The sequence below is a fragment of the Pseudochaenichthys georgianus genome, chromosome 8 (genome assembly GCF_902827115.2).
Source record: "Pseudochaenichthys georgianus chromosome 8, fPseGeo1.2, whole genome shotgun sequence".
Classification (NCBI taxonomy): domain Eukaryota; kingdom Metazoa; phylum Chordata; class Actinopteri; order Perciformes; family Channichthyidae; genus Pseudochaenichthys; species Pseudochaenichthys georgianus.
In genome coordinates, this window is record NC_047510.2 from 17,167,343 (window position 1) to 17,187,226 (window position 19,884).

General features: G+C 40.7%; 3 protein-coding genes across 7 annotated transcripts; 2 read left to right on the forward strand and 1 right to left on the reverse strand.

The window, feature by feature from the left end:
• The first annotated feature begins 217 nt into the window (after positions 1-217).
• On the forward strand, positions 218-3,305 carry rnf113a (ring finger protein 113A). Its single transcript, XM_034089834.2, has 10 exons — positions 218-356; positions 833-912; positions 990-1,088; positions 1,371-1,478; positions 1,775-1,884; positions 1,993-2,099; positions 2,216-2,305; positions 2,388-2,481; positions 2,556-2,662; positions 3,110-3,305. The coding sequence occupies exons 1-10, from the start codon at positions 251-253 to the stop codon at positions 3,175-3,177; spliced, it is 969 nt and encodes a 322-aa protein (XP_033945725.1). The 5' UTR covers positions 218-250; the 3' UTR covers positions 3,178-3,305.
• Positions 3,297-11,240, reverse strand: strada (STE20 related adaptor alpha). 5 transcript variants are annotated; one of them, XM_034089830.2, is made up of 13 exons: positions 11,150-11,240; positions 10,311-10,376; positions 9,804-9,861; positions 8,391-8,419; positions 6,552-6,654; positions 6,111-6,232; positions 5,743-5,851; positions 5,529-5,652; positions 5,089-5,260; positions 4,836-4,940; positions 4,494-4,744; positions 4,361-4,403; positions 3,297-4,182 (listed from the first exon to the last, which is right to left on the reverse strand). In XM_034089830.2, exons 2-13 carry the CDS (start codon positions 10,320-10,322, stop codon positions 4,027-4,029), a joined length of 1,284 nt encoding a protein of 427 aa, XP_033945721.1. In that variant the 5' UTR covers positions 10,323-10,376; positions 11,150-11,240; the 3' UTR covers positions 3,297-4,026. The 5 variants fall into 5 exon arrangements, with proteins under 5 accessions (XP_033945721.1, XP_033945720.1, XP_033945722.1 ...); XM_034089829.2 differs by having other exon boundaries at positions 4,494-4,759; XM_034089831.2 differs by lacking the exons at positions 8,391-8,419; positions 9,804-9,861 and having other exon boundaries at positions 4,494-4,759.
• Positions 11,236-19,612, forward strand: ddx42 (DEAD (Asp-Glu-Ala-Asp) box helicase 42). The gene is made up of 18 exons (XM_034089828.1): positions 11,236-11,360; positions 12,648-12,863; positions 13,006-13,156; positions 13,257-13,318; positions 13,724-13,760; positions 14,140-14,292; positions 14,508-14,612; positions 14,822-14,941; positions 15,048-15,224; positions 15,309-15,437; positions 15,536-15,635; positions 15,717-15,764; positions 15,852-15,949; positions 16,301-16,577; positions 16,957-17,183; positions 17,279-17,389; positions 17,584-17,682; positions 18,265-19,612. Exons 1-18 carry the CDS (start codon positions 11,236-11,238, stop codon positions 18,931-18,933), a joined length of 2,904 nt encoding a protein of 967 aa, XP_033945719.1. The 3' UTR covers positions 18,934-19,612.
• The last annotated feature ends 272 nt before the right edge of the window (positions 19,613-19,884 follow it).

A 19,884-nucleotide genomic window follows, 5' to 3' on the forward strand; every position in this document is an offset into this window, starting at 1 on the left:
AAATGGAGTCGATTTTCAAGACGGTGTGCGTTCTTTGAGAACAGAACAGTACATTTTTGTTTAATGTATTCGTATTTTTAAAAAAAAAAGCTTTTGGGTTTAGAATAAATATATTATGACTAGTAGTAATCAGCTCTGGAAGTCCTCCTTATCCTCCTTACCAACAGAAGGCCACTGTCCAAAGGATCCGAGACACCAGAGGGCGCTGTGGTCACGGAGGTTATTTATTTATGTAGGCAGTGAAGGGAAGATGGCGGAGTCTGAAGAGCCAAAAACGGGTCCTTGCAATTTTCTGTTCAAAAAATCTACTAAGAAGTTCTCCGGGCGAAAAAGAAAAGCGAACGACAGCGACAAAGGTATTAATTAATCAATAAGATAGTTTGAGAGTTTTTTTTAGGATGCAAATCTCGTGTTTTGATTTCGCTTTGGCTTTGTGAACCGTACTGAAATGTAAACACGTTAGCTCACCGTTAAATGGCGAGATGTTTTGTGTGAAGGCATTCCTGTCTTTGATAATAAAACTTACATTTACCTGGAAAGAGACACACTATTAGAAAGATGGGAGCAACCCTGCACACTGCGAGAAGTTTGTGAGCATTTTGTAGCTTTAAAAAACAGTTTTTCATTTGAGCTGCGTTCACGCTTCCTCGGAATCTTTAGGATTATGACATGTTTGCACCGAATGCGTTTTGCGGCTTGATAGCTGAATAATACAGACATTGGCAGAGATGTATTCACAAGATTGACCTAAGTTAAGTTACCAATCCCAAACTGTGAAAATGCCCCTGCTACTTTAACAACAAAAGTTTAAGTAAACGAAACTTTGTTTCAGATGGCAGCAGTGATGAGGACAAGTGCTCTGTCGTCAGAAGGGGAAAGAAAGACACTCGAGGCAATCCCATGATTCAAAAGGTACAATTATAATAACAGTAATCATATATTATTTTAATCTATTTTGAGTTTCATAACCTGGTCTTTTCCCTCTCTAGTCAAAGAAGGTGGAGAAAGATAAAGAATCGTCCAGTGAAAATGAAGAAGAAAAAGAAACAAAGAAGATCACTGTTGCATACAAGTCCACACGGTCAGCAGTGAGTTAAGACTTTTGTTCTTATTGTATTTTGTATTAGAAGCAGTAACCATAAAGTGAAGGAGAAGCATATTTCTCCTGTAAAACCCATTGTTACAGTGCCAATGAGCAAGAATAGTAACCTCCTAGCTGCTGCATTGGAGCAACAGCCTTGTTCTCCATCCATGTGTGTCTGTGCTCTAATTGTTTTTCTGCATTCACTGTCTGGTGTTGTGAAGCCACAATCGCTTCATGCAGGCATCTTTCTCACGCCTTGCTTTTCTCCCGATCTCCCCCAAAAAAGAAACCAGAGGGACCTGATGACAGGGGTGCAACTGCCACTTATGAGATGGACACAGAGAAGGACAATGACGCTCAGGCGATCTTTGAGAGGAGTCAGAAAATCCAGGAGGTACAGAAGATTACATGATGTACATAAACATAAACAATATTTTTCTTTTTTAAATATACAGTTTTGGGCAAAAATATGGCTCAATTGATTTTAAAAGGATGTATACTTGCACCTCATTCCACTCAAGAATGTAATGGGTTCTTCCTTGGCCTAAGCTACACCTTTCCAAAACTTTTCATGAAAATGTTGGCACGTTGACAGTTTCATGTAATCCTGCAGACAAAACATAATCAATGTATTAGATGTAGTAATGAAGTTTCCTATTAACCGAGCAATCCTTTTTTCTCCTTCAACAGGAGCTAGAAGGTAAAGAAGACGATAAAATCTACCGCGGTATTAACAATTACCAAAAATTCATCAAGCCGAAAGATACCACCATGGGCAACGCCTCCTCTGGAATGGTCAGGTGAGAACTATGGCGAGACATATTAAGCACAAGCTTTCAAAAGAAACGCTTCATCTGTCAATGCTCAAATGTAGTATATTGGTGATGATTTATATATTTTATCAACAGGAAAGGACCAATCCGAGCCCCTGACCACCTGAGAGCCACAGTACGGTGGGACTACCAGCCGGACATCTGCAAAGACTATAAGGAGACGGGGTTCTGTGGCTTTGGAGGTGTGTATGAGTGTTGTTCCATTAAAATATCGAAGTCGTCTGTTGAATAATTGTAACACTTTAACATCAAGATCATTCACTTTAGTGTTCTTCATCTTCTCCTCTCCTGATGTCAGACAGCTGCAAGTTCCTCCACGACAGATCGGACTACAAACATGGCTGGCAGATTGAGCGGGAACTGGAAGAGGGCAGATATGGAGCAAACGGTAAGTTCAGGAACAGGATATCATGAGGGTTTTCTTTGTGCCTGCATCAGCCTTTCCTGAACAATGCTGTGCTTTCATTTAGATGAGGAGAACTATGAAGTGAGCAGTGATGATGAAGAATTACCCTTTAAGTGCTTCATCTGCAGGGAGTCCTTCAAAAATCCCATCATCACGAAGTGAGTTCTTCTCCTGGTTCCTCTTCACTGTTCACCACCAGTTGCAGTGAGTTAACCATTTGAATGTCTCCCAGGTGTAAACACTACTTCTGTGAGACCTGTGCTCTTATGCATTACCGCAAGTCCAAGCGTTGCTATGTGTGCAACACTCAAACCAACGGTGTCTTCAACCCTGCTAAGGGTAAGTCGGGCTTTACAGAATGTCTTTTTTTAACACTTGAAGATGTCTGTCATATTTAATAACATCATTACCACAAAAAATATTGTTTTGTTATATCATTGTAATTTATGGGTTAGATTTCGGATAGACCAAATGGTCAATACAGCTACGTGCCCCATTGTTGTGTTTAGCAAACGGGAGAATATATATATTTTGTTTAGTGCAGTGACATTTGTTTTTTAAGGCTAAATCTTCAACACAAATGAATCGAAACGGAATATTTTGTTGGATAAAGATTGTGAATTTTGTCTTTTTTTACATATCTTTTTTTACTGTGAGTCTTGACAAGGCTCTAGAAAGGTTTCATTTCACGAGCCAAGGAAATTATTTACAGCCAACTTTTACAAATATTATAATACTAATAACATTAATGTAGCTTAATCTTAAAACTATTATTTTACTGTTCAGAGTTGATGTCCAAGATGGAGAAACGCAAAGCCGCAGAAGACCAGCCACCATCAGATGAGGAGGATTAGCAGCATCTGAACCTTTTCAACCCTCCCCTTATGTGTTTGTCCGTGTACATTTGGAATAAAATAACTTTTTTTTTTGACAATAAGCTGCTTCACTGTGTGATACCATCAAATAAAAAAACTTTAAAGCGAACAAAGTTTATTGTTAAGTCAAGATTGACATTTGCAACACTTTCCCCTCACTTTCAAATGTACATGCAGACAAAACAAGCACCAATGTAACATTCACTTCTGACATAACACCCAGAGTAAGTTCAAGGAAATACATACTTCTATGCTTGGAGGATTAAACTAAACAGATGTACTGCTTAACCTCTGCAACAAAAGTAATGTGTAAAGCATGAGATGTAGTTTACACTGTAACACAAGCAGAGAGCTAAGAAATGTGTATACATGCTGTTGAATTATTTTGCCATTGGGACAAAGTTGCAACCTTCCATCGGCTGTACAGAGGGTGGTGGTCTCACTGAGCAGATGGGCCATGTTCAGAGAGGTAGAGTCTCTCCTGAATCCCGAGCAGCAGCTTCCCACCGATCCATTGGAGAATCTTTAGGTCTCGGCTACATCTACAACCAAAGATCCTCTTCCGAAACCTCAGCCGCAGCATTATGTGTGAAATGTATAGAGGCCATCAGTGCAGTGCAAGTGTGCATAATTAGATAACAAAAGCATGTGAGAGACTTCAAAAAGAGGCTGCTGGCTTTTAACCTCTGTCTGAGAACAGCAAACCCTTTTAGTTTTAACATTTAAATTATTTACAAGGTGACCATTACAAAAACAAATCCTGTCCAGTATGCTCAGAGAGTTTTCCATCAGTTTCCCATGGGCGTCTCCCCGCTTTGTCTTCCACTGTCAGAAGTCCCAGTCGTCCACCTCCAGGTGGCTGAGGCCCGACTCCAGACTGGCCAGTCCAGAGTGAGGGTCCTGCGGCTGGGTGCCCTCGAAGTTAGTGATGGGCGTCACGGGCCGTAACAACTCAGGCAGCGCCTCCGAAGGCCGCCGTTTAATCTTAGAGGGGCAAAAAAAATTGAGGAAATTCTATAAATACACATTTTCTATGGACATTATTTGTGTTGATGGAGCAACTATTATGTTAGAATAGCCCGATAAGTGTCAAGATCACCCATTCTAACAAGTAGGATTTCTATAGGTGGTAATGTCAGGATGAACCTGGTATTTAACACACCTGTTTGAAGAAGGGATGGCCTGTGAGAGTGGTGGCAGACGGTCTGAAAAGGAAAAGATGTGTTTTGAAAGGTGAACATACTGCGCAACAAGCCCTACATAATATTTAAGCAGGAACAAAGAGAAGGACCAACCTCTTCTCTGGGTCTCGCTGCAGACACAGTTCGACAAAGGCGTGGAAGTGCGGGGAGAACGTCCGGTTGTAGGGGTGTCCTGACGAGGAGGCGGGCTCTCCATTGGAGTGGCGAACACTTCCGGCTCCTGGACCCTCGCAGATCCCGGAGTCGGCTCCAGAGCGAGAAGGTGTCATCGACAGCTCCTCTGGTGGGATAGTGGTGGTGTCCAGCAAACACGGCACCGTCCCATTGAGCTTCTCCAGCAGCATCTGTGTGGGTACGAACTGGGTTGATGCCCTTTGATTTATAACGATAACAGCTCACAGATCATAACCTTTCAATGTATAGTACTTATCTTACCTGTGTAGCAGGCATGTCTTTGAAGGGCACATGTCCATTGGCTAGTTCACAGGCTGTAATGCCTAGGCTGTAGATGTCTGACCGAAAGTCGTAGCCCTCCAGGTTCTAAGAAAAAACATTCACATAAAGAATGTCAACTTCATCATATTTCCCTTCTATGTGGCTGACAGAACAGAATAATCAAACATGTAGACCAGAGACAGTATTGTCACAGAGTTATATAATGCTGGTGTGGAGGAGAGCAGTTCTGTACCTGCTGCAGCACCTCGGGGCTGAGCCAAGGCAGCACCTTGACGCTGTACTGGGGGAAGTCGTGGACCACTCTGGCCCTCTGGCCATGACGGATCAGACTGAAGATGCTCCGTAGTCCAGACATGCAGACCTGTCCGTCTGCCGAGATCAACACATGGCTGGCCTTTACACTCCTACACAGAACCAAAGACACTGAATGTCACGTTTACTTCTGTTTACAAAGAGATTGGCATGGGTTTGTCAATATTGTCTATTTATTAAAGCCCAATGGTTAAAAGAAATCAGCACAAAAAAAAGAAATAACGAGGATTGACTAACAGCCAACAAGTACTGCAGCTTTTAAATACATATTTTCTGGCATAAGCATATACGGGAATACAAAATAACTGGAATTTAGGTGAAGGTATCAAAAAGCTCTTCGACACTTGAAGTGTATCTTACCGGTGAACGTATCCCATGTGGTGGATGTATTCAAGAGCTCTGAGTATTCCCAGCAAAAGGTATGCAATGGTCAGCTCAGTCATACCGTCAGCGAAATGTGAGCAGATCAGATCTCTGGCTGACCCTTTAAAAAACCACCAAATGCAAACATCAACTAACACAACTTTTACAACGTACATTCAAATTCAGTTACGGTTTTGTATGTGCATCTTACCATAAGCCATGAAAGGAGTGATGACCCACAGCTCATTGTCAGCTATAAAGACACTCTTGTAGGGTAAAATACTGGTGTGGTGAAACAGCTTTGACACATGTAGTTCACTCTGGGACGCAAAGAAAAGGAAATAAAGTCTTATTAGGTCAAGTCGAGAAAAAGGAGGAAGAGGAAAAGACGATTCTGATGTCATCAGGCATTAGAGGCTGAGCAGTACAGACAGAACAGTAAATGAAGACACAGACACAAGGATTATGCAAGTGTTCCCACTGCAGCAGTGAGATGAAAGAAAGGGGATTTGATTTCAGACAGGAGAGAGGCGAGGACTACGGGGGAGCTGAGTCACAGCAGAGTGATGGAGTGCTGACCTGCAGGTAGGTGACCATGTCATTAGTACATGACTCCATGTCGATCCGTCGGATAGCAACGTGCTCCCCGGTGGGTCTGTATCGAGCCAGGTTCACCGTCATCAAGTCATCCAAGCCCCGGCCTAAAACACAGAGAGAATACATTTAGGAAAAATGCATAGATTGGCAACAGTATCTTTTATCTACAATAAATACTATTCTCATTAAAAGGGCAATAGATTTCTTTTTTTGTATTACTTATTATCAATATAAAATAAATGTGGATTGCACAATGTCTTTAGTTTAATTTTGAACACAATGTTCCCGAGTATTAGAGATGATCAGTCACAAGAGGCTGTTTATTATTACTAATATTTCTGATTGCTTCCTGCTAATAAAACAATGAATGAAACCTGTGTACTTCGAACAGCCAAGTCCAGGTGTGCGCCTGCGTTTACATACCGATAACGGTGAGGAGCTCGTAGGAGCCGCTGTCAGGGAGGAAGCTGCCCATGGTGTCCCGACGTGGGGGGGAGGTCAGACTCTCCTGGCGGTCCTCATGGGCCTGAGGGAGGAAACAGAGCGACTGAAGATGAACAGTGACACTTGACGTAACGTCTACAGTGCAGGACTGTGATAAAGGGCTGGTGAGGGACTACTACCAGAGTGTCGCTCCTACACTACCGTTCAAAAGTGTGTAATCTTCTGCCACAAAAGGTTGTCTCGGCACAGTCAGATGCCTTAGAGGTCTACTCTATATTGTTGTCTTTTGTTTTGCGTATTTTACTGACATTTGATAGGGCAGAAAGAGACAAGGATACCGCCGAGCAACAGTTTAATAAAGGTAAAATAAATCAGCAGTCATTGGCTAAATAAACTGGAAGCTTAAAATCAAAAGGTGCGGAATTTAATTAGCAAGATGTTCCTGATTGAGTATTAAGATCACAATAATGCTTATAGAAAGCTGGAATTAACAGGCAATTTGTTGCTTTTGCAAAACCTTTCTTAAAATATCTTGTTTACATTTAGTATGTGCATTTTCTATCTATGTTTAAATAGCCATTATAAAAAAAGAAATGAAATAAAACTGACAGCTGATTCCAAACTCTTGAAGGGTAGTGTATGTGTGAGAACTATTAAAAGATCACAAAAAGACAAGCGTGAAGGTGTGTTAACGTGAGCCCTAGCAATACCCAAAGACATTACAAAATATTGAGCGAATACAATTGTCTTCTGAAGGTCTAGTAATACTAACATATTCCAACACTCAATATATAACTGAGTGTGTGTTTCACAGTGAAAAACAGAAAGACTACATCAGGATTGACAGAATATCAAATTCAGAATCTTAAAGTGTTGCCCACTAAGAGCCCATCTCTTCCTGTGTTTTTTTTTTTTTTTTAAATATATATAGAAATGTTTAGACATGTGCATCAAAAACACATGTTAATGCTAAACCTAGAAGTGAGGACTCCTGTATTCCATAAATGTATCACTATTTAAATGATGGAAATGGACAGATTGCAGTAGCAAGCTGTGGAGGCAAACAAAGGCAAGCTGTTTCCTTGGTGACCAGAGAGAAGATACACAATAAAAACAACAACAGTGCACTTCCTTTCAGCACAATCCTATGCTATACCTCAGAGGAGGCTTTGCGATCAAGATCAGAGCCACACAAATCAGAAAATATCCTCACTGGTAAAACTAAACGGTGTAGACAATACTCTTGCCAAAACAGTGCCTTTTGTCAAACATAAACCGTCTAGACCTTACGTTATACCTGAAATAAAAACAAAGCCAAACATGTTCTGGCAGCGTTGTTTGAGAATCACATGGGTTACTGCTGAAAAAATGCCATGGTGAACACAGAAGAGGTCAGTAGGAAAAAACAGTGGCATTAAAGAGGGACAACCTCGGCTCACCATGAACCCTACAACAGGCCGTCAGCACAGACAGGCGGTATCAAAACACAACACAAAATTAGACTCTCAGTGAGACGACACCAAAATCCAAAACTGTGCAGTTACCTTGAGTGAAGCATTAACCAGCACACTGAGGACAGACAGACTTATTCTCTTTCTATTCCCCAACAGAACGCTGGTGACTGAGGTGAGCTGTCCTTGTGAGCATTGAGCATGTACAGCGTCTGTCACTACACACTCATGCATACATTAATGTGCAAAGCCTCAGGGGGGTTGTGGATTCCTCTACATAAAAAACTGTGCGCCCAAATACACATGCATGCACGCACACACACAAAGGGCATATGGTGGATGACGATGGCAGGAGTACCACACTTACGTTCCTGTGAGAGAGTCCCTGAGCTTGCTCTGGGGTAGAAAAACCACATCAATGACATAAAGACATGAACAAATACAAAACAAGAGAAGGATCGGTTTAGAGAAGCTCTTGAACTGGGAAGCGCAGCATCTTGCAGCGGGAGTTTGCAGCATGCCACAGAATTTGATAAACGTACGTTGCTGGTTTTCTTAACACTAACTTTGTCCTTCAGGTTACCACCCTCAAAGTGACGCATCATTATCAAAACATACAGTTTTCCTGATATTGTGGTATTTGAATAAACTGAAGCTGCACTTAAATGACTAAAAACATTCACCACTGTAAAGTGATAACTTCTACTAATCTTTTAATCAAATCAAAGCACAAATGAAAAACAGTCTAGCTACAAATCCTGCAGGATCTTCCCAGATATATTATGTAAACAATTGAGAATACAGCACAGCCAAAACAGAAATGATACACTAGAACAAAAATGCAGCTTTAAGCAATAATCTGCCACCAGGAAAAAGAGACAAAGCTTGAAAGGAAATAAAGCATAATCCACCTCAGATCCTTTTCCTTGATTCAGAAAATCAAATGTGCCACAACTTGAACTGATTATTTATAGGAGAAACATGGTACTTAAAGGGACGGTGTGTGTGAAGATGAGGTGTAACAATCTGCTGAGTTCAACCCCGTGGTACCTTTCAGGGCCATCCTTACAATAATACTACTTTAAGGAAACTCATAGTTGATATTGTGACAGAAATACTTCATTCATACAGTACGAACAACAATAAAAAAGCGAACAAGTTAGTAGGGCAGAGGTAGAGGGGAAGTCTCATTATATTCTGATTAAAAATCGAAATAAAAAAATGCCCTACTGCTTCTCGAAAGTATTCTGCGCTTCATTATACCATGTATGAAATACACAAAGCTACAAAACAGCTCAAATTTATGAGAATTTCAATACAGCAGAAATAGTGAAACTTTAAAACTAGCAAGGGGCCTCAAACCGCGCTGGTTCTTGATCTGAAGTGCCAAACTAAATTCAGACTTTATTTCTCAATTAAACAAATGTGGCTTAACACAGACAAGAAGTAACCTTAAAAAAAATACTCGAAATGGCAAATTAAAATAATTGACAGCCAAAAACAAATATGCAAACTATTCACACGCAGGATAAACACATTCACAATAAGCACTAAATAAAATGGCACAGAAACAAGCTCACAGAACATCAGTTACCTTCACCATGTTCATTTCTGTTTGTTTGTGACAAACTGCCCAGTCTTTATGAAACTCACTCACTTAGAGCAAAGCTTCAACTAGAGCAGCATGTTGATGCTTGTGCTTATTAAGGTCCTGATGTGTAATCAGTGGTTTGAAAATGCTGAACCAGTTTGTTGTATCTCTGTATGTCTGTGACCTCACCTCCAAATAAGTCCAAATCCCTCAGGCTCTCCACACTCAGTTTCTCAGTTACCCAACGCTGACAGACACCGAGGGTTAATGACAGACATGGAGAGAAGAAAAGAAAATTCAAGCAAGAGTAAGAAAATGTTTAACAGAAACATGAAGATGACTTATGCTTACTTCCTCAAATATTCTGTAAAATAAAAAAAATCGTAGAAAACTGAGTTTTAAAATCCTATTGCTTTTCTTATTTTTGTGTAGTGCAGAGTCAAATAGTGGTTTCTTCAGGACTCTTATAAGATTATATGTTTTTTTTCTATTTACAATAACAAAAGTGCCTAGCTGTTTGCAATAAAATATGTCAGAGGTTTCATTTCAGTCCGATTTCCTTAATTAAGATTAAGCTTCAATGGAAATATAGATTAGAAACATACTGTAAGTACTGTACATTTAATCATGTGTATAGGATAACATGTAACCCTTAAACAGGCCTTTGTCTATAATAGGTAATTGGCAAACACTTACAAGAAAAGACATGGATCCTCTTGAGTATGTTACATATGAATTGATGATACCACACCCAGGGAATCCCTGTGAAGACGAGTGAAGATAAAGTGTTTAATCTGTTTAATCTCCTCCTGCGTGGGACAGTGTTGTACCATGCTTATTATTTAATTGCATGTGATTTCACTTCATCACAGTGTTCTTAATGCATCCACTGTCTCCCATACAGAACAAAACACAAATACAACCAAACAAATACTACAAACATATATATTACAGACTATACGAGTGTAATAACTCACTTTTGGATTCAATGCTTAATCATTTGTCCCACAGTCTTGGACCATTCTAGCTTTAACTCAACATAGAGACACACCTGCTACCACTGATTCTGTACTGCAAAACATACTGTCTGCATTATATTCTTTAAAAACAAAAGTAGAATTTGTGTTTGCTTCAAATGACGTCAGACTCCTAAGAGAGAAAATACCGTTTTAAAAAACTCACTACAGATAATATATTGGTGCACTTTACATTTTGTGGCGTCGGGTTCTCAGGGCTGGCTTTAAGTGATGGTATCTTTTTATAGAGCTAATTTGTATCACGCTTGAATAATTGTTGTTATAAAGCAGTTACAGGAAAGCTCACTTCCAACAATGTTAATGGAGGCAATGCGAACACTCCATGCAACAAAAAACACAATCTATATGAGATAAATCACCTGCAGACCTCAGTTGTTGCTAATGGCACGCTAATCGAGGGCGCATGCTAGCATTATAGATTACCGTTAGCTATAGCAGATATCGTGACTACATTTTGCAAACACAAATTGAATTATTTTTTACGTCGTAATCACTTACCTATTCAAGGTTTAACACAGCAATGCTTGGCTCGAAATATAGAAAATGCTAGGATAACTTATTCAGATGCCATCCTCTCCAGCGGGATGTTTTTGGCAGCTCTCCGACGTCGTCGCACACTGACGGCGACAGAAACTTCGCGCGCACTGATGACGCAAGATTCCTCAATGTCTTCTGAAAACACTGGACGTTTTACTGGCAGCAGAAACAGGTAAATGTTCCCTGTTAGCCACTCTAACGAGATTATCGATACATTCAGTCATAGAATGTTGTTATAGTGTATAGCCCTGGTTGTGAAAAGCATCCTAACTTCCCCACGTTCACGGTGTTTCGACCCTAGCCTTACAGACTCCCATCTCGACCTCATTTTGCGGCCTTGAGCTAATGCTAACGTTATTATTTGAACTGTTAGATACATCGTTGCCAATGTTATGGTACCTGTAAATCAAATTGACCATCCTTTGCGAGTAGCTAATTACTGCTGTGATGCTTTTCACTGCCGTTGTTGGCAAATAGCATTAGCTTTATGCTACGTCAGTTCCTCAAACTGGTAACGTTCTCTTCTTAAAAACACATATTAAAGTTAAGCTGAATTATGATCTGTTTTACTCGCCAATGTGCGTGCCTCCAGAGACATGAGTGTCTTGTGAAATACAAGCATATATTGCATTATGGTGTTATGTTTAACCTGCACAGCCACATAGATATATAGCTACGCAGCATGGACAAACTGTTTACTTTATTACAAACTATTCACACCCCTTTGTGTATATTAATATATTTAATTATCTTTATGTATAACTTTTTCTAAATTCCTTTTTACGTCTAACTAGTCTTTATATATTTATTAAACGTACTAATTCACGACCTACATTTTCTTTTTGCATTTACTTTCACAATCAATAAAGTCAATAAAAGCTAAAATATGCAAAAAATGATTTTGTTGATTTAAGAAGCAACTAAATAAGCAAAAAGTGACAATTATGATCGATAGTTATAGACTAATAGGGTAACAGAATGAATACGTTAGCTGAAAAAGGAAATCATATACAGTACTATATTACAGATTCATCACATAATAAGAACTCTGCTCAACGGATAGCAGCCACAAAACGAACGTTTAAGGAGATGAAAATAAGTGTTTTCCCTCTAAAATAATAGAAAATCAAAAATAAATGGCCTATGAAGTTTTACAAATAAATACGCTCTCTTTGCTTTTGATTGAAGTAGGAAGCATATTTGTTCAAATCAAAAGGGTTGAGGTCAGAAAATGAATGATCTTTTGATAGAATGGCCTCAAACCCTTATCCTCCATCAAAATACACCTGCTGTAAGATGTCCTTGTTGACAAAAGTTTTAAATAAGTTCAGAGAATTGCTAAGTCACATTTTATTTTTGAGAACATTCAATAAAGGAACAAGGCAGAAAGATAAATGCCACCATTTTTCCAAACAATATTTGGTGTATAACGTACATCTTAAATTCTTTTGTTTCACAGCTCAGCCATGAACTGGAACAAAGGTGGTCCAGGTGTGAAGCGAGGGTTTGGGTTTGGAGGATTTTCCCTTGCCGGGAAAAAAGATGAACCTAGCCCTCCTCCGAAATCTCAAACAAATTTTGCACCCCCAGGATCAAGCGGATATGGGAAAAGCCAGCAGCTCCCATCCTTCTACAAAATAGGGACAAAAAGAGCAAATTTTGATGAGGAAAATGCGTAAGTGTTACATATATCCCATTCACACATATATACACTTTTGCACTTGTCCTTATACCTATATACTCTTATACTTATCAACATATCAACCGCTTGTTTGTGTTAGTGACTAATTAGAAAACTGCATCTTCTACGCAACTAGGTATTTTGAGGACGATGAAGAGGAGTCCAGCAACAATGTGGATTTGCCGTACATCCCAGCGGAGAACTCGCCCACACGGCTGCAGATGCAGACAGGTGGCGGCTCAGACAGTGAAGATGACCCACTGGATGCCTTTATGGCAGAGGTTGAGGTGAGAAGAGAAATACAGTTTGGCAGAGGAAAACTAGAATATTGCATCCAAAGGCCTAATCTGCTGTTCCTCTAACAAATACACGTTTCCTTTCCGACAGAGCCAAGCAGCTAAGGACATGAGGAAACTAGAGGAAAAAGAAAAGGAGAAGAAGTCAGCAAAGTAAGGCTCAACCTTTCTTCTATGTTATTTAAAATGTTTAGTCACTTATGAGGTCCTTATGTAGGTGCTTACATTTAAATTTGACCAGAAGGAAAAAAACTGTTGCCCACATGAGTTAATATTTTGTGAGCGAAACTATAAGCCACTATATTATATTTACTATAGTGTCAATTTGTATGTACGTTTCACTGTGTTAACTACAAAAAGCAATTAAGCTTTATGCAGAAATTATATTTTAAGTTTCTACAATTACTGGCACAAAGCCTGGCACATCCAGCAATGTTTCGCTGGCTTTAAAGATATCTTAAGGTAAGCACTGAACTTAGTCATGGTGGGATGTGGTCTGTCTTGGGTGTATCAACGAGCCGCAGGGAAGTTTTTTTTTTTCTCCGCTTGTCATTTCAGGGGTATACGTGATGACATTGAAGAAGAAGATGAACAAGTGAGTGAGCCCTCCAAAGTTCTTCATCTACTACATCGTTGATCAGAGAGGTCTTCAGACCTAAATCTGCCCTCTCTAATTTAGAAAGCCATCTGCATTCCCTTCTGTCTGACCATGCAGGTTGCCTTTAGGATTATTATGATACATTTATTTTCCTTCTGTAGAATGTTATTGTTTGAAAAGTGTGAAGAAAGCATGTTTAATTGTTGATTTATGTCAGAAATTCAGTGATGTGAATTGATGATAAGAGATTGTGAATAATTTGTCCTATTGTTGAGCTGAATGTCACCTCAGGTATTTGTCAGCTACTGGCGCCTGGACGCTGCGGTGAGCAGCACACCGGCTCGGTTTTTTACATGAAAAGCTTTGCTCTCTGCAGGAAGCCTACTTCCGCTACATGGCAGAGAACCCCACAGCCGGGCTGACCCTCGAGGACGAGGATGAAAACATTGACTATGACAGTGATGGGAACCCAATAGCCCCTACCACTAAGAAAATTATCCTGCCGCTTCCTCCCATTGACCACTCTGAGGTACAGTTGACCCTAAACTAAAGGGTTTAGCAATAAGTATTGCCCTGGGCTAGAAAAATGCCATATCAGTCTAATACATTTTGAACGCTTAACCCTGTACTGATTGAGCCCAGACAGTTTAAAAGTGCTGTCTCAACCATGGCTCAACATTTGATGTCTTTAACTTGTGTCTAATGAGTGATGATGTTGCGATTCTTTTGTCTTTTGGTCCACAGATTGATTACCCACCCTTTGAGAAAAACTTCTACAATGAGCATGAAGAGCTCAGTTGCCTGACTGCAACTCAAGTGTTCGACTTAAGGCACAAATTGAACCTAAGGGTAAGTATGGGATTCATGTACACTTGTTATACAGCTCAAATCCTACACATGTGATAGTTATAATGCTGATTTAGTAATTGTATACTGGGCCCCAATCCAATTTTAGGCATTTCTGTCTTTCCTTAGTTGCTGTGAAAGTAACGTGAGCATTCATCATACAGACTGTTGTTGTCATCATCATCATTTCTTCATCACTTCGTCTCTTTCAGGTATCCGGTGCTGTCCCTCCAAAACCTTGCACGAGCTTTGCCCACTTCAGCTTTGATGAGCAGCTGATGCACCAAATCCGCAAGTCTGAGTATACTCAGCCCACGCCCATTCAGTGCCAAGTATAGTACACGTTTATGGTATTATATTTATTAAATGTTTGTTCTTTGTTCACTATTTTATTCAAAAATATTGTTTTTTTTTTTGTATTCTCAATTTGGCTTTTAGGGTTTGCCCATAGCTCTTTCTGGACGAGACATGATAGGAATTGCAAAAACTGGCAGTGGTAAGACTGCTGCTTTTATCTGGCCCATGCTTGTTCACATCATGGATCAAAAGGAACTGGAGGCAGGGGAAGGGCCCATCGCCATCATTGTGTGTCCCACCAGAGAGCTTTGTCAGCAGGTAAGCATTGGGAAGGAACCAAGTCAAATCTAAAAAAGATATTTGTTTGGTCTCTAAAAATACTCTTGTGTGTCACTTTGCCAGATTCATGCAGAATGCAAGCGTTTTGGGAAAGCCTACTCTCTGCGTTCTGTGGCGGTTTATGGAGGAGGCAGCATGTGGGAGCAGGCCAAAGCTCTGCAGGAGGGAGCAGAGATTGTCGTGTGCACTCCGGTAAGAGAAGAGATAACCTACATTTGTCTTTGACATGCCTTCTAGGAGAAACAGCTGCAGCAACATTTGATATTTACTGATTGTGTGTGTGTGCATAGGGTCGTCTGATTGATCACGTTAAGAAGAAGGCCACGTCCCTGCAGAGAGTGTCATACATGGTGTTTGATGAGGCAGATCGCATGTTTGATATGGGCTTTGGTGAGTTGGCTTGATCGTTATTGAATCAAATATGTTTTAAAAGCTATGTGCAATGTAGCTCATTTCTCTTTTCCCTTTCAGAATATCAGGTTAGATCCGTTGCTAGCCATGTCCGTCCAGACAGACAGAGTAAGTGGTGTTCCTTAAGTAAAAGAACGATTTGTCATTGGTAGCAAAGCTTCAGGGCCTAATTTATCATTCATATTTCCTTCGCAGCCCTTTTGTTTAGCGCTACTTTCCGAAAGAAGATAGAGAGGCTGGCCAGAGACATCTTGGTAGATCCTATTCGAGTGGTGCAGGGAGACATCGGAGAGGTATGCAGCATCACACTATCTGCAAACATCAATAATTGTTTTGAAACTGCAGATACTCAAAATTGACACATGCTGATTTATTCCTTTTGTTAGATTACTACAACAACATGTTAGGAAGTGTTAAAGGCTAGAGGAAAAAATGTCAGACACAGTGGGGATAATATTCAGAGAAAAAACTCCTAATTCCCAAGATTAAAAATCTAATGTGGTGTCTTGACCTATAATTGCCCGAATACAACATTATTCTGTCCTGATTATGGCCGCAAAATGTTTTGGAAGTACCATTTTTATTTTTTAAATGTTCAATAAATGCTTATGCACTATTTTGAATGTCCTCACTTCTCTGACCAGGCGAATGAGGATGTCACTCAGATCGTGGAGATGTTGCCCACCGCGGCGGATAAATGGGACTGGCTGACCCGGCGGCTGGTGGAGTTCACCTCCTCCGGCTCGGTCCTTATCTTCGTCACCAAGAAGGCAAACTGTGACGAACTGGCCGCTAACCTGACCCAGGAGGGCCACAGCCTGGGCCTCCTGCACGGAGACATGGACCAAAGTGAGAGGAACAAAGTCATCAGCGACTTCAAGAAACAGAATTTGCCCGTCCTGGTTGCCACTGACGTAGCTGGTGAGTGCAAGAGAAGGTGGTGATGGAGATGGGAAAGGTTTTCTACTTTCTATTAATTTCTCTCATTGATCCTTTCTATATGAGCAAAACACATTAGGGTCACGTTTAAAAAAATAAAAATGCTTTGGGAAGTGACAGTTTAGTCTTCTGTGTATTGAGTTACAAAACCAATATCAACTCATAAATCAAACTAGGGCTTTAAATAAGGATTGAGTCTAGATTTGAGATTTTTTTTAAACCAAACACAGGTAAAATATCTGTGTACCCTAAACATTGTCTGCAACTGTGCAGAAAACCTGAACTGACACTAACAAAAATTGTGAATGAAGCTATCTGGTACAGGCCTAAATGTACCATCTTTTGACAATTTCTTCCCCAGCTCGTGGTCTGGACATCCCGTCCATTCGCACCGTGGTGAACTACGACGTGGCACGAGACATCGACACACACACACACAGGATTGGTCGTACTGGTCGTGCTGGAGAGAAAGGTGTTGCTTACACTCTCCTCACGAACAAAGACACCACATTTGCTGGTGACCTCGTGAGAAATCTGGAGGGAGCTAATCAGGCTGTTTCCAAAGAACTGATGGATTTAGCCATGCAGGTGAGATAGAGAACTCAGAGAATCCAGAACAGTAAGTCTATTAAGGTTTTTAGGAGATTATGTTTTAACATTATTTTGTTCACATTCTTCCTCAGAATCCCTGGTTTAGGAAATCCCGATTCAAGAGTGGTAAAGGGAAGAAGCTGAATATTGGCGGAGGTGGTCTTGGTTACAGAGAGAGACCAGGCCTTGGGGCTGAAAGTTCTGTGAGTTACTTTTTGCACCACTCTAAATCTGTAACGGATTCCTAGGAATTACTAAGCACTATAAAATGAAACAAATATAATCAAACTTCAAGTGAAACCTGTAAACGAGGATCCTCTGACTGAATTACATATTATTTTCATGGTTGTGTTTAGAGAAAATTCATGGAGATGTGAGTAATTCTCTATTTTTGCAGGAACGCAACATGTTGTGTAGCAGTAGCTTTGAAAGCTACAGCAAACCAGCCACTGGGGCGATGGGAGACCGCATGACTGCGATGAAATCAGCCTTCCAGGTAGAATCAGTCAAAGTTTATTTATCACAAATGTTACATTTGTCTCAAGGGAGTTTACAGTAGAGTTTACAGTAGAACTCTGCTTTCTGCTGCTCTCTCTTCATTCAACTTAATATCACTATTATTGATAGTTTTATTCTTTTTCTCTGCTCTTGCCATTTGATTAAAAAAATGTAATTGTTTTTAAATGTTGTATTGTTTTTTTCTCTACTTCCATTGCTATGAAATTAAGTATTTCTATACTTTAAATTTAAACATTTTAAAATTACACTAAAATACACAGTGACTTTATAGATACTTGGGTTATGGATGAGAGAGTAATAATTATTACAACTAAAACTGTTGTGTTATTATTCAGGCGTATAAACGTTCAAACAGCAATGGCGGCAGAAAGATTTTTAAAAAGCAAAAGATTCAGCATCTGGCCACAAAATGGCAGACACCGCAACATTAGATGAGAGCACAGAAACCCTTGTTTAGCCAACACTGAATGTTGTGTTGTCACAACAAGATTTAAAGTAGGTACTTCTTGTTTTGCCTCGCAGGCAGCTCATCTCTCCCTCTCAATGTCTTTTCTTCTAGTCTCAGTACAAGAGTCACTTTGTTGCTGCGTCCAGCGGCCCCCCAAAGCTCAGCACTAAGTCTAACAGCACGTCAGGCTGGACCAGCGCCGGTAGTCTGAGCTCTGTGCCCACAGAGTCTGCCAACGGCTCTGAGTGGTCCCAGGGGGCTGCCATGTCCATGCCTGGCTTCACTAGCGCTGGCTCTCTGAGCTCTGTGCCGGCCAGTCAACCCAGTCCACAGCACAACTTTCCCCCGCCTGCCCCTCCCCCGCAGAGAGACACCCAGCGGGACAGACACGGGGAGAACCGGGGACGCCACGACAGTCATCACCCCCACAGCGAGAGGGGTGACCGATACAGTGGAGAAGAACGCTATGGAGACCGGGATCGTCGTGGTGGAGACGGAGACCGCGATCGTCACGGAGACGGAGACCGCGATCGCCACGGAGACGGAGACCGCGATCGCCACGGAGACAGAGATCGTGAACGCCACGGGGACCGGGAACGCAGCGGCAGCAGCCGCCACAGCGAGAGTCGCAACGGAGATGGAAGCAGGAGGGAAAGAGAGGATCGGAGGAGCGAGAGGGACGGGGGAGACAAAGGGAGTGGGGAGGGGAGGGACAGAGGAGATGATAGCTTTGCTGTCCCTGAACCACCAAAGCGTAGAAAGAGCAGGTGGGACAACTAAAAGCAGGAAATCTACGTATCAATAGAATAATGTGTGCAACTGCTCAATGATGAGCTTGTCTGTTGTGAAGGCAGATAGCAGAGCATATCAGAGGCTGACACAAGCACAAGAGGAGATGTGTGGACTTTGAATAAAAGTTCACTGAGATCCTGTCAGGTTGGTTAGGTCATGATCAGAAAGATCAACAGAAGCAGCTCAGAGACAGTTACTGTACATATGTCATCATGACTGTTGTTATTGTAAGTCAATAGGATCAGGCAATAGAGCTGTATTGAAGCCAGCTGTCAGTAAACAATTCAAAGCTAGGACACGTTGGTTATTGCAAGGTTTCCTCTCAATGAATTCCTTTTCCTAACATGCTTTTGTGCTTGATGCTTTATTTTATTTCCTGATGGATCTTTGCCAAGTCGTGCATTTGTGTTTGCGTTTTCTTAATCTACCAAACTAACTCTGTTTAAGTGCTCTGTCTCGATTCAATGTCACACACATGTTAATAAAATGTATAGCTTTTTTGTGTCTTGTATTCGAGTTCTAGTGAAATGCCTTACTTTGGCATTTAGTCTGTCTATGCTTTGGAACTGTTTTTCAAGAAAGATGCATTTTTTTTGTATGGGAGGAATTTCAAGTGTTCATTTACACGTGGAAAATGTGACGTTTTGATTAAAAAATACTTCTTTGGCATCGACTTTTGTATCTGCTTTTCTATGACAAACTGTCACTAATACAAATGAATATGAAAAGCTAATATTTAAAGGCAATTACATAACAAACAATATGTATACACATAAATAAACATTCACTCCAAAAGCTGGTTACATTTTTTGTTTGAATAAATAAATTCTCTTGCGTTTCGTGTCAAAAGTGAGTAAATAGTGTTTTTCATGCAATTGCCCCAATACCTTGTTATCCTCCACACTAGGCCTCTGAACATATACACTTGATGATCACTAC

Coding starts and splice junctions, on each gene's coding strand:
- ddx42 (XM_034089828.1), top strand. CDS start 11,236: ATGTTTTTGGCAGCTCTCCGACGTCGTCGCACACTGACGGCGACAGAA. Junction 14,942..15,047: donor CCACGCCCATTCAGTGCCAA/GTATAGTACACG, acceptor TTTGGCTTTTAG/GGTTTGCCCATAGCTCTTTC. Junction 15,438..15,535: donor AGATTGTCGTGTGCACTCCG/GTAAGAGAAGAG, acceptor GTGTGTGCATAG/GGTCGTCTGATTGATCACGT.
- rnf113a (XM_034089834.2), top strand. CDS start 251: ATGGCGGAGTCTGAAGAGCCAAAAACGGGTCCTTGCAATTTTCTGTTC. Junction 1,479..1,774: donor GGAGTCAGAAAATCCAGGAG/GTACAGAAGATT, acceptor CTCCTTCAACAG/GAGCTAGAAGGTAAAGAAGA. Junction 1,885..1,992: donor GCCTCCTCTGGAATGGTCAG/GTGAGAACTATG, acceptor TTTTATCAACAG/GAAAGGACCAATCCGAGCCC.
- strada (XM_034089829.2), bottom strand. Junction 8,420..9,803: donor GGATTTGGACTTATTTGGAG/GTGAGGTCACAG, acceptor TTTCTACCCCAG/AGCAAGCTCAGGGACTCTCT. Junction 5,852..6,110: donor ACATGGTCACCTACCTGCAG/GTCAGCACTCCA, acceptor TTTGCGTCCCAG/AGTGAACTACATGTGTCAAA.